At 44.8% G+C, this 12,731-nt stretch overlaps 1 protein-coding gene across 1 annotated transcript in view; it reads right to left on the bottom strand.

Annotated features, from left to right (window-relative positions):
- BICC1 (BicC family RNA binding protein 1) overlaps positions 1-12,731 on the bottom strand; it is a 228,813-nt gene that overhangs the window by 137,711 nt on the left and 78,371 nt on the right. The window contains exon 2 of the mRNA XM_077822492.1: positions 11,808-11,854. Within this exon, the coding sequence (XP_077678618.1) occupies positions 11,808-11,854 (47 nt within the window). The remainder of the gene's footprint in view (positions 1-11,807; positions 11,855-12,731) is intronic.

Raw genomic sequence — 12,731 nt, 5'->3', positions numbered from 1 at the left:
CTGAATAGTTATGAGTCATCATGGACAGAGAAAAAAGGAAAATGCCTTTTAAAAGCAGGCTTCGAACAGAAAGTGCAAATCCAGACAATGAAGCCTGGTCTACACAACGAGTTTATGTCGGATTTAGCAGCGTTAAATCGAATTAACCCTGCACCCGTCCACACAAAGAAGCCATTTTTTTCGACATAAAGGGCTCTTAAAAATTATTTTTGTACTCTTCCCCGAGGGGATTAGCGCTGAAATCAACATCGCCGTTTCGAATTAGGGTTAGTGTGGATGCAATTCAAAGGTATTGGTCTCCGGGAGCTATCCCAGAGTGCACCTTTGTGACCGCTCTGGACAGTGCTCTGAACTCTGATGCACTGGCCAGGTGTACAGGAAAAGCCCCGGGAACTTCTGAATCTCATTTCCTGTTTGGCCAGGCGAGCTCATCAGCACAGGTGACCATGCAGTCCCAGAATCGAAAAAGAGCTCCAGCATGGACCACACGGGAGGTACTGGATCAGATCACTGTATGGGGAGAGGAATCCGTGCTATCAGAACTACGTTCCAAAAGACGAAATGCCAAAACATTTCAAAAAAATCTCCGAGGCCATGAGGGACAGAGGCTACAGCAGGGACGCAACACAGTGCTGCGTGAAACTTAAGGAGCTCAGACAAGCGTACCAGAAAACCAAAGAATCAAACGGATGCTCTGGGACAGAGCCCCAGACATGCCGCTTCTATGCTGAGCTGCATGCAATTCCAGGGGGGGCCGCCACCACTACCTCACCCCGTCCGTGGACTCCGATGATGGGGTACTCTCCGCCAGGCCTGAGGATTTTGCGTACAGGGAAGATGAGTAGGAGGACAACGAGCTTGAGGAGAGCACACAGCACACCGTTCTCCCCAACAGCCAGGATCTTTTTCGCACCCTGACTGAAATACCCTCCCAACACAACAAAGCTGGAGAAGGGACCTCTGGTGAGTGTACCTTTTTAAATACAATACATGTTATAAAAGCAAGCGTTTTTTAATGATTAAGTAGCCCTGAGGACTTGGGATGCATTCGTGGCCAGTACAGCTACTGGAAAACTCTGTTAACGTGTCTAGGGATGGAGCGGAAATCCTCCAGGGACATCTCCATGAAGCTCTCCTGGAGGTACTCTAAAAGCCTTTGCAGAAGGTTTCTGGGAAGAGCAGCCTTATTCTCTCCTCCATGGTAGGACACTTTACCACGCCATGCTAGTAGCAAGTAATCTGGTATCATTGCATGACAAAGCCTGGCAGCGTATGGTCCCGGTGTTTGCTGGCATTCAAGCAACATCCGTTCTTTATCTCTCTGTGTTATCCTCAAGGGAGTCGTGATATTCATAGTAACCTGGTTGAAATAGGGGAATTTAATTAAGGGGACATTCAGAGGTGGCCATTCCTACTGGGCTGTTTCCCTGTGGCTGAAAAGAAATCCTCCCCGCAGTTAGCCACGCGGTGGGAGGTGGGGGGCCATTGGTGCTGAGCTGTTCGCGTTTGGCTAGGAGGGATCGTCCCTGATATCAGCCACATGGTGGGGTGAGGGGTAAAGCAATCATCCCAGAGAATTGGATGGGGTGGGGGTTAGTTTGGTTTCTGCTGCTGCACGTTAAACAGGAAACCTCAGCACTAAATGGCCAATTCAACGGGTTTTGTTTGGTATGGGAGAGGAGGGCACTACTGTTATGAAGGCTGCAGAAGCCGAAAGACTATGGCTTACCATGGCTGCCTGCAAGCCGAATTCTGTTGCCCGGCACTGCATGTGTGATCTCTAACACCAAAGCCACAGGCACTCAATATAAGATGCAAAATGCGATCTTGTACCAAAATCACATGTTATGTAATATGAATAGTGTTGTTTACCGTGAAAGTATATCCATTGTTCTGTAAAATGTATCTTTTTAAATACTTCACTCCCTTCTTTTTCCTCCATCAGCTGCAAATGTTTCAAGCCTCCCGCCTCCGTCCCAAAGGCTATCTCAGATAAGGCAGTGAAAAAAACACACGCGATGAAATGTTCTCTGAACTCATGCAGTCGTCTGGCACTGACAGGGTTCAGCAAAATGTGTGGAGGGACACAATAGCAAAGTACAGGAAAGTGGCCGATGAACGTGAGGAGAAGTGGCAGCAGGAAGATCAGAGGAGGCATGAGGCAATGCTGGGGCTACTGCAGGATCAAACTGACATGTTCCGGCGCCTGGTGGAGGTTCATGAATGGCAGCAGGATCACAGACTGCCGCTGCAGCCCCTGTTTAACCGCCCTCCCTCCTCCACAATTTCCACAGCCTCCTCACCCAGACGCCCAAGAACGCGGGGGAGGAGGGCGGGAAGGCGGCTCTGGGCAGCCAACCACTCCACCCCAGTGGACAGCCCAAGCAACAGAAGGCTGTCATTCAAGAAGTTTTAAAGTGGCCTTTTCCTTCCCTCCTCCCCTCCTCCCACACCCCACCCAGGCTATCTTGTGAGTTATCTCCCTATTTTTATAATTAATAAAGAATACATATTTTTTAAATGATAATGACTTTGCAAGAAAGCTGTGATTGAAGCACCGGGTGGCTTACAGGGAATTTAGAGGCAACCAAGGGGGCAGGTTTTCATCAAGGTGAAACAAACAGTACCCTGGCCAGTCATGAAACTGGTTTTCAAAGCTTCTCTGATGCGCGGTGCTTCCTGCCGTGCTCTCCTAATCGCCCTGGTATCTGGCTGTGCGTATTCAGCGGCCAAGAGATTTGCATCCATCTCCCACCCTGCCATAAACGTCTCCCCCTTACTCTCACAGATATTGTGGAGCACACAGCAAGCAGCAATAACAATGGGAATATTGGTTTTGCTGAGGTCTAACCGACTCAGTAAACTGCGCCAGCGACCCTTTAAACGTCCAAATACACATTCTACCGCCTTTCTGCAGTTGCTGAGCCGATAGTTGAACAGCTCCTTACTACTGTCCAGGGTGCCTGTGTATGGCTTCATGAGCCAGGGCATTAAGGGGTAGGCTGGGTCCCCAAGGATAACTATAGGCATTTCAACATGCCCAACAGTTATTTTCTGGTCTGGGAAGTAAATCCCTTCCTGCCGCCGTTTAAACAGACCAGAGTTCCTGAAGATGCGAGCGTCATGAACCTTTCCCAGCCATCCCACACTGATGTTGGTGAAACGTCCCTTGTGATCCACCAGTGCTTGCAGCACCATTGAAAAGTACCCCTTGCAGTTTATGTACTGGCTGCCCTGGTGGTCTGGTCCCAAGATAGGGATATGTGTTCCGTCTATCGCCCCACCACAGTTAGGGAGTCCCATTGCAGCAAAGCCATCCACTATGACCTGCACATTTCCCAGAGTCACTACCTTTGATAGCAGCAGCTCAATGATTGCATTGGCTACTTGCATCACAGCAACTCCCACAGTAGATTTGCCCACTCCAAATTGATTACCGACTGACCGGTAGCTGTCTGGCATTGCAAGCTTCCACAGGGCTATTGCCACTCGCTTGTGAACTGTGAGGGCTGCTCTCATCTTGGTATTTTGCGCTTCAGGGCAGGGGAAAGCAAGTCACAAAGTTCCATGAAAGTGCCCTTATGCGTGCGAAAGTTTCGCAGCCACTGGGAATCATCCCAGACCTGCAACACTATGCAGTCCCACCACTCTGTGATTGTTTCCCGGGCCCAGAATCGGTGTTCCACAGCATGAGCCTGCCTCAGTAACACCATGATCTCCAGATTGCTGGGGACCACGGTTTTAGAGAAAAGTGTGCTCATGTTCTCATCACCGTGCTGCAGTCGCCTCCTCGCCTGGTTTTTCAGGTGCTGGTTCTACATAAACTGCACGATAATGTGCGAGGTGTTTACAATGGTCATAACTGCTGCTGTGAGCTGAACAGGCTCCATGCTTGCTGTGCTATGGTGTCTGCTCGGGCAATCCAGGGAAAAGGACGCAAAATGATTGTCTGCTGTTGCTTTCATGGAGGGAGGGAGGGAGGGAGGTTGACTGACTACGTTTACCCATAACCACCCATGACAAATTTTTGGCCCTCATCAGGCATTGGGAGCTCAGCCCAGAATTCCAATGGGCAGCGGGGACTGCGGGATAGCTACCCACAGTGAACCGCTCAGAATGTCGATGCTTGCCACAGTACTGTGGATGCACACTGCCGAATTAATGTGCTTAGCGTGGACACATGCACTCGACTTTATACAATTTGTTCCCAAAAATCGACTTCTGTAAAATCGGAGTACTTTTGTAGTGTAGACGTGGCCTGAGGAACAGTCTCTATGTGGGAGGCTGTCCATGAACACTAAATCCCCACCACATTTGGGGGCAGGGTGACCATATTTCCCTATGCTGAATATGGGACACCTGGTAAAATTACTGATATTTAAGCAAGTTCAACATCAATCAGAACTATGCAGTACAATTGTTCAAATTAACATCAAGGGACTGGGCCCCTGTTGAAAAGACATACTGCGTAGTTGGATTATTTTTATTTACCTATCTTTAAAGCTTTAGGGTTCACACAGGAGAGGTGACACACACGAACTCTCATACACTTCTCTCACATGGGGAGGGAGGAAAGGGGTAGGAAGGGGAGAGACACGATGACGGACCTGACCCTCCCTGCATGGTGCTCTCCACCCTCTATGCCTGGCTGAGCCCCCAGGATGGACTCGCCTTTCCTGGAACCAGGTGCCATGTCTTCCCGAGGCAAGAGGGTCACATGACCCCCATGCCCCAGATTTCTGCCAGGGTTCACACCAGAATATGGCTCCCAGCTGCAGCCTTTTGGTACTGTGTGGGAGGGAAGGGACGGGACCTGCTTCCAGCCGTGGCGAGGGAGGGGAAGGGATGACTTGACTCTGTGTCTGAAGCATTCATCTCTTTCCCTCCCACCCCTCCATGGCTGGAAGCAGCTTGTCCCTTCCTGCTCACATAGTGTTGAAAGGCAGCTAACACCTCCAGGCTGCTGCTGGCTACTGACATAACCCAGCTGCCTCCTGTCCCTTGGCTACATTGCAGGCATGAAGGGATTAAGCCCTAAGGATGCATTGTGCACCAGGGCCCAGGGAAACTGACGCAGGGCAGGACGGATAAAAATCAATGACTTTAAAAGAAATTGGATTTTTATTTAAATAGGTTTTTTCCTCAAAAATGTGATCTAAAGATAGTTTTAATTAAGACACATTATAGCTCAAAGATATCTCATCATGGAATAGGGATTATAAATACTAATTCTACAGTATGGGACACTATATTCATGTAGTATTTAAGAAAAGTTTTGTAAATGAGTTACAACAGTTCATGGATTAGGGAACCCAATCTTATGGGGTTCCCCAGGCTTCTGTACAGATTATTAAGGTTAATCTTTGTATCTACCCAATGGGACTCAGTGCTCAGTCTAGAAGATACCATCAGAGATGCTTAGTTTTGCAGTTCTCAAAGTGTGGATTTGTGTCTCCAGAGGAAACATGCTTGTTATAAATAAATAAACAAATAATATATAGAGGTGAGAAGCAACAGACATCAACTCTATTGTCCCTCTGTAAATTTGTGTACACAGAGTCAATCCCCTACCTCTCTCAAAGGGCAAAGTTTCAAAAAGTTCAATGAATAGAAGATTGTGGGGGGTGGAATAGATCTGGAAAAGGAGAAATCGTCTGGAGATAAATGTGAGAAACGAGGGACATGTGCTTGTTTTGTTAAAATATTATATGTTTGCTCTTGAAGAAAAAAATCCAGAATACTTAATGTTGCTGTTTTAGTTAAATAAAACAATTTAAATGTCTGTCTGGTGATGTTCTCCTCCTAGTACAGCATGGCAAGAAAATCTTCCAAATACTAATGATTAACCTGTTGAATTGGAGATATTTATGAAGTCATTGGGAGGTGAACTATCTGCTTCAATTGCCTTTGGTAAATGAAATAACCAATCATTCATTCATTTCCTGATATAGCTGTGAAACTAATCTGAAGCGTTTTCAAAATAAATCACTGTTTAAAAACGTATAGTATGTACCTTCTAAAAATGAAACCTACATCTATCTCTGAGTTGTGAAGAATATGTATTAAGGTTATAACAACCAACAAGAACGCACTTTTATGTAGAAAACCATGATTAAATCGAGTCTTCCTGATTAGTGATTTAAATCAATTTGATTTAAATTAAATCCACCCTGCTGCAGAGGCTTCAGCAAACCCGGGGAGAGAAGTGGCTCAGTAGCAGAGGGTGCCTAGGGGACAGAGCAGCCACACGCTCCCTGGGGGCAGGACCTTGGGTGGGGGGGGGGGAGAGTGTGTCTAGCCCCTGCCTGGGGGGCTGCTGTGGAGCCTGCAGGGTTGGTGGGTTAAAAGGCTGGAAATCGCTCCCCCCACCGCCACTCCAGAGCTAAGCTGAGGGGTAGAGAGGCTTCCCTGTGCCAGTACTATGCGGGACTTTGACACATGCAGGGTTTGGCTCCTCCTGGCCAGCACACCAGGCCCGAGGGTCTTGGGCTTTCCCGAGGCGCCAGCCCAGCCAGACGCAGTGGAGGAAGAAAGGAGCCTGCCAAACAGGCTGTTGATGAGCTGAGCGCAACAACCAGGGGCTGGTTCTCCGCTCAGTGATGGGAGAACTCTGCTCAGTGCCCCGCCAGGGAGGAACATCAAAGCTGAGAGGTGGGATGGGGCAAAGCAGGGAGAGGACAGCAAGAGGGGGAGCACATAAAGGCCAATGGGTGGGCAGCATAGGAGACACGTAACCGCCACTGCCTGGCCCCTGCCTGCACTCACCAGCTGCCACAGCATGCAGCTACCACCGGCCGGAAACAAGACAGGGGCAAGGCCCTGCTGGCCGAGACCCAGCATGCAGCTGGGGCTGAGCTGACAGACCAGGCGGGGAGCAGCCAGCCCTATCAGCAACTTTGCACACCCACCCCCATCGTAAGTCACTGGACCCTCCCACTCATTGCTGGTGGGCGGGCAACTGGTGAGCAGGGATCCGGCCAGCAGCAGGACCCATCAGTACTGATGGGTAGGGAAGGGGGAGACAGAAAATATGGGGCAAGTTGCCCATTTGTAAGAAAAAGTTGGGACTTAAATTCAGGACTGTCCCTTTAAAAAGGGTTGTCTGGTCACCCTATCTGGGGGTATGCAATTAAACTGTTCAAAGGCAATAGGTAAAACTTTTATTAAAAAAGTGATTTCATCTAATATGAAAGTGTAAAGCCTGAGATTGCTTCTTCATGTTTATTTTCTGTGTCACTTGTGTATGTTTGCTTTCCATTACGATTTCATCTCTGAACGTGTGGTTTTTCTGTTAAATAAACTTTGCTTATTTTTACCCCAAGCCTGGTCTCTGGTGTGTAAACTATGTGAAGTGTGTGCACCAAAGTAAGCTGGAGGGCTAATTTCACTCCTTCAAAGTTGATGAAACAGAGGGAGACAGACAGTCCAAGTATCTGGTACTACAGAGCTCGGGGAGGAGGCTGGACAGGAGGGGCTGTTGGCGTCACCTTGATAGGAGAAACGATGCTGGTGCCAAGATGAGACTTTGTGCTTGTGAGCAGGCTACTGGTGTCAGGGAATTGAACCATAGCTGAACAGCATAAAAGCCCCTAAGGTTACAGGGCACTGGTGACAGAACCCATTGATCCTTAAAATGTCACAGAGTGTAATTTATATTATTTCAGTGACAATCATGAAAATCTGTTCTTTCTGGCAAAATATGCTCCTCAAATCACTAAGTTAACCGTGTGTATATTTGTAATCAAATTGCTACAGAATTTCAAAAGGAAGTTATATAGCTCAAACCATACTTAGCCCCAAAGAATCTTTACTCAATTTACATCCCATTCTTCCACATCTAAAGGAAAACATTCCTTACAAATTCTTTGTTCCTCTTTGTGATAGAAGTAGAAACAGAACATTGAAAATGTGGTGTTGGTTCCAGGATATTGAAGAGACGAGCTGAGTGTGGTAATATCTTTTACTGGACCAACTTCTGTTGGTGAGAGACACAAGCTTTTGATCTTACACAGAGCTCTTCCTCAAATCACTCTCTCACCAACAGATGTTGGTCCAAAAAAAGATATTACCTCATCCACCTTGTCTCTCATGGAAAATGTGTCATTCAAATAAAACAAAATATATATCTGCAAATGGAATATAATGGGGGGGGGAGGGAAGAGAGTCACTGACGTAACTTGCTTTCTCCAAATGTATTGCCTTCACAGATCCATACTAAGGTCACATGCCCTACCATGGAATGATTTTAAAACAGCCATTCTGAGAGCATGGCGAGGCCCTCCATTCCAGCATTCTAAAACAACATGAATAGATGTCCTTATTCGCCTACTGTCCCTTGGATCCTGTATAACCGTGACACAGCCTTTACATCTCCAGGGCAAAAGATCACGTCAATAGGTATCCATAAAGGTAGTAATACACGCAGAGAACAAAACTTACTTCAGTAAGTAACCTCTTTTCACCTTTATGATACGGTCTTTACAGACTCCCACAAAAGAAACTAGCTAGCAATGACAAGGAGGTCTGGGTGGATTACTACTAATTGAAAAGTGAACAAATGTACTGCTCCCCTGCATGGAAAATCCAGTCTAATCTGGACTCAAAAGAATACTTTTGTAAAGGTAAAAAATGAATTCTAGATAGCAGCTTTGTCGAATCACTCAGCACACTGCAAAAGGATTCTGCAGAAGCTACTGCTCAGTGTGGATAAAAATTGATGATTGTATTTAATAAAAACAGATTTTTTAATATAAATACAAGTTTATATTTAAAAGTGAACCTATTTAAAATTAAAATGTGAAATGGTGACAAGCTATATTAAGGCCTAAATTTACTATAAATTATACTATATAATATTAATATATTAAAATCATTTACATTAAATTTAAAGAGCAATATTAAGCAGTACATGTTTGCTGCTGAAGTTAGAGAGTCAAACCACCAAAACGCTGGAAATGACTGGAACCAGAGGTGATGCGTGGGGAGGAGAAGAGGCTCACAGGGTCACACGCCCCTTGGCTTTTACTGAGCATGCTCACATGGACTGAGTATGCCCAGTAACACTGCTGAAGCTGGCTGCCCTCACACTGTACCTCCACCCCCAACTATCAGCAGGCACGGGTCATCTCTCCTTGGAACCAGATATTGTTGAAATCCTAAAACAGCTTTTGAGAACAGTAGTCTTTTCTGCATGTGCAGGGAGGATATTTTCTTTATTTTGGTTTATTTAACTAGTTCAGTTCAATGACTATTCATTCAAGCTAGTTCATACAAAATTAAGGAAGCAACTAATTGTTAAAAATACAGGAAAGCTTGTGTTTTCATCTTCCAATCTATGAATAAAAAGTAGGCGTGAGAGCATAAGTCTGGACTGTACTAGTATTAAGGTTAAAACCCATTTCTGATCAAAGATTGTGTATGCATGGAATTTGTAAATAAAAGCTAAGGCTACCATTAATCTTTTGTTGCTGTCCATTAATTTTCACTCCTAAAACAAATAAACCAATTTCTTGAATCTATCATTCAGTAATTTCTCAGCAAGAGCTTCAAATTCTGGTATAATTTTTTAATCAGGTAGAACCAAGAAATCATAGAATATTTATATATCAACTGGTTGTATAAAAAACATCATGGACTAAACAAGCTCCAAGCAATTTCCAAATCAAAGACTGTTTGACACTACTTGTTCTCTACAGTACAGAGTACACAGCAAACTAAACCTAAAAGCATCAGGACATATAGACCTCAATTAAAATAACCTTCATAGAACTATTTACTACTGGTCTTGAAAAAGTATTTGCATAACTCGCTTTAACATTCATTTGCTACCAATATTTCTTCTCTTTGTGGTTCAAATGCTATCAGACAGTTTTTTTAATCTTCTATGTTGTCTCTGCAACTGTCTAACCACACGCCTTCACTGTGAGACACGCAAATTTCCTTCTTAGAGATGCTCAACATATCTTATAAGAAAACTTGTTCCTAATCATCCTAGAATCTAAGTTCCAAGTCTTGTCAATGTTTGAAACTGCAATGAAACATTATACTAGTCTAACACTACTAATGCAACTTAAAAGGTGGTTTCGGGTTTTTTTTTGTTTGTTTTTAAAACACACGTTAGACTTCACATCATCATCTAACAAAACTCTAGAATTATAAAATAGATTATGGTAATAATGTATAGTATGTTTTGTATAACAAGCCAGAACATTGTTAAATCTGGATAGAATCATTTAAATCTGGAGTAGCTGGAGAGGACATGTTGATAGAAATGATCAAACACTCAACCATTCAAGTGACAATAAAGAAAAAAGTCTGCTATGCAGGACTCCAGTCACCTATTTCGTTCAGTAGTTTGATGGACCATTCCTGTTTCTTGCGATAATACAGAAACCAAAGGCATCTAAAAGGTTTAACAAAGGGGTAGGCAACTAATGGCATGCGTGCCGAACGTGGCACGCGAGCTGGTTTTCAGTGGCACTCACACAGTCCGGGTCCTGGCCACTGGTCCCAGGGGCTCTGCATTTTAATTTAATTTAAATGAAGTTCCTTAAACATTTTAAAAACCTTATTTATTTTACATACAACAATAGTTTAGTTATATATTATAGACTTATAGAAAGAGACCTTCTAAAAACGTGAAAATGTATTACTGGCGAAACCTTAGAGTGAATAAATGAAGACTCGACACACCAATTCTGAAAGGTTGCTGACCCCTGGTCTAACAAATCCTGGCCGCACTGAAGAAGTCAGTGGCAAAACTCCCACTGGCCTCAGATGGGCCAAGATTTTATCCTTTCAATATTCAGAATAATTGTTGCCATTTCGTGGATGTTCAGTTATGCCTTTTGCTCTGGACACTCAAAAAGCTGGACTGAGACTGACAGTAACAAGGAAAAATATCTGTAATTTTGTTTCTTTGAAGGTATCTCACATGTTTGTCACTCAGGGGGTCATGCTGCCAGTTCAAGACGTGACCAAATTCACTTAACTAAAGATTGTTGACCCTAAAAGGAAAGCGTACAATCTTCTCCTGTCCTCACCCATGAAATACAAAGGCCAGTTTCACACCTCTAGATCACGCTGTCTCATCCTCTGGGAAGTTTCTCTAATTTCATGGGAAGCAGAAGCCTCCCAAAAACAAATCAGCTGATAAAAATGAACTATAAAAGACAAAAAGTTTTGGAATTCAAGAACATTTTGAAAGATTTAAGAAAGAAAAATATTACTTCCAGAAGAGGACTCCTCATGACTACCTGAGAATATACATTCTACAGCAGATTTGGGAGGAAAGGGGCAATAATGTTCAGTTAGTTAGGTAGTCTTCTCTCAGGTTTATGTAACTCAATTGAAGAGGATTAAAAAAATAACAGACTTCTGTTCAAGACAACTTAATGTCTTCTGTATTGCAGCTGTTTGTTGGCCTTCATGTAATTTCATCTTCCCCTCACTATGTATGTACATCTATCTAACAATGGGCTCTGAAACAACATATTTACAATCAAACTTACTATACTGTTTACTTTGTGATACGTACCCTGTAATAAACTGAGATTAAATATATTATATGTTATACATATGATACCAAATATACATTCTACTAAAAAACTATGGTAACAATAAAAAAAAGTGTTAATAATCACCATGGTTAGGAAATGAAGGAATATTGTGGAAGTTACATCAAAATATTCATTAGAGAGAGCGCTAAACATCAATTTCACCATAATTTGGAGTATAATTCTTCCCACAATAATGTATCGAATTACTGTACTTATCAAATGTAGGATTGTAACAAAGGGGTTTCTTACCTTCTGAAAAAAATCTTCCCCACTTTTGCCTTTGCCCTCAGCAGCAGCTGTGAATAAAATGACATTTGTTAACAAAATAAATCTAAGAAATAGTTTTACAGCAGCAAACTTTTAATACTATTTGACCAGAGTACTACTGAAAGGTAAATTCACACACATGCAAATTTATTTCACTTTAACGTTTTGCACTATTGTGAAATCATAACCAATCATTGTTCAACTACTCATTTTTCTTATTTAGTATGCATATAGCTTTATAAAGAGGGACTAGTATCTAGAACAGGGGTGGGCAAACTTTTTGGCCCGAGGGCCAAATCTAGGTGGGGAAATTGCTTGCAGGGCCGGGGCAGGAGGTTGGGGTGTGTGTGGGGGGGGTGCGGTGTGCAGGAAGGGGCTCAGGGCAAGGGGTTGGGGCAGGGGAAGGATGTATGAGGGGGCTCATGGAAGGGGGTTAGGGTGCAGGAGGGGTGGGAAGTGCAGGAGGGGGCTCAGGTCAGGGGGTTGAGGTGCAGGAGTGGTGCGCGGTGCAGGAAGGGGCTCGGGGAGGGGGTTGGAGTACAGGAGGGATGCAGGGTGCAGGAGGGGGCTCAGCAGGGAGTTGGGGTGCAGAAGGGGTGCAGGATGTGGCCGGGGGCTTAGGGCAGAGAGTTGGGGTGCAGGAGGGGTTCAGGCTCTGGCCCAGCGAGGCTTACCTAGAGTGGCTCCGGAGCAGTAGCGGCGCACACCGGGGCCAGGGCAGGCTCCCTGCCTGCCTTCCCAGCCCCGCGCCACTCCGGGAAGCTGCTGGCACCACGTCCCTGCGCGGCCCCCGGAGTGGGGCACAGGGCTCCGCGTGTTTCGCTCACCTGTGAGTACCTCCCTCAAAACTCCCATTGGCTGCAGTAACCTGTTCCTGGCCAATGGGAGCTTTAGGGAAGGTACCCA

Source organism: Eretmochelys imbricata, chromosome 7, assembly GCF_965152235.1.
Source record: "Eretmochelys imbricata isolate rEreImb1 chromosome 7, rEreImb1.hap1, whole genome shotgun sequence".
In the NCBI taxonomy this organism is placed as follows: Eukaryota; Metazoa; Chordata; order Testudines; family Cheloniidae; genus Eretmochelys; species Eretmochelys imbricata.
Note: the sequence above shows the minus strand (reverse complement) of the source record. Positions and strands in the feature narration are given on the sequence as shown.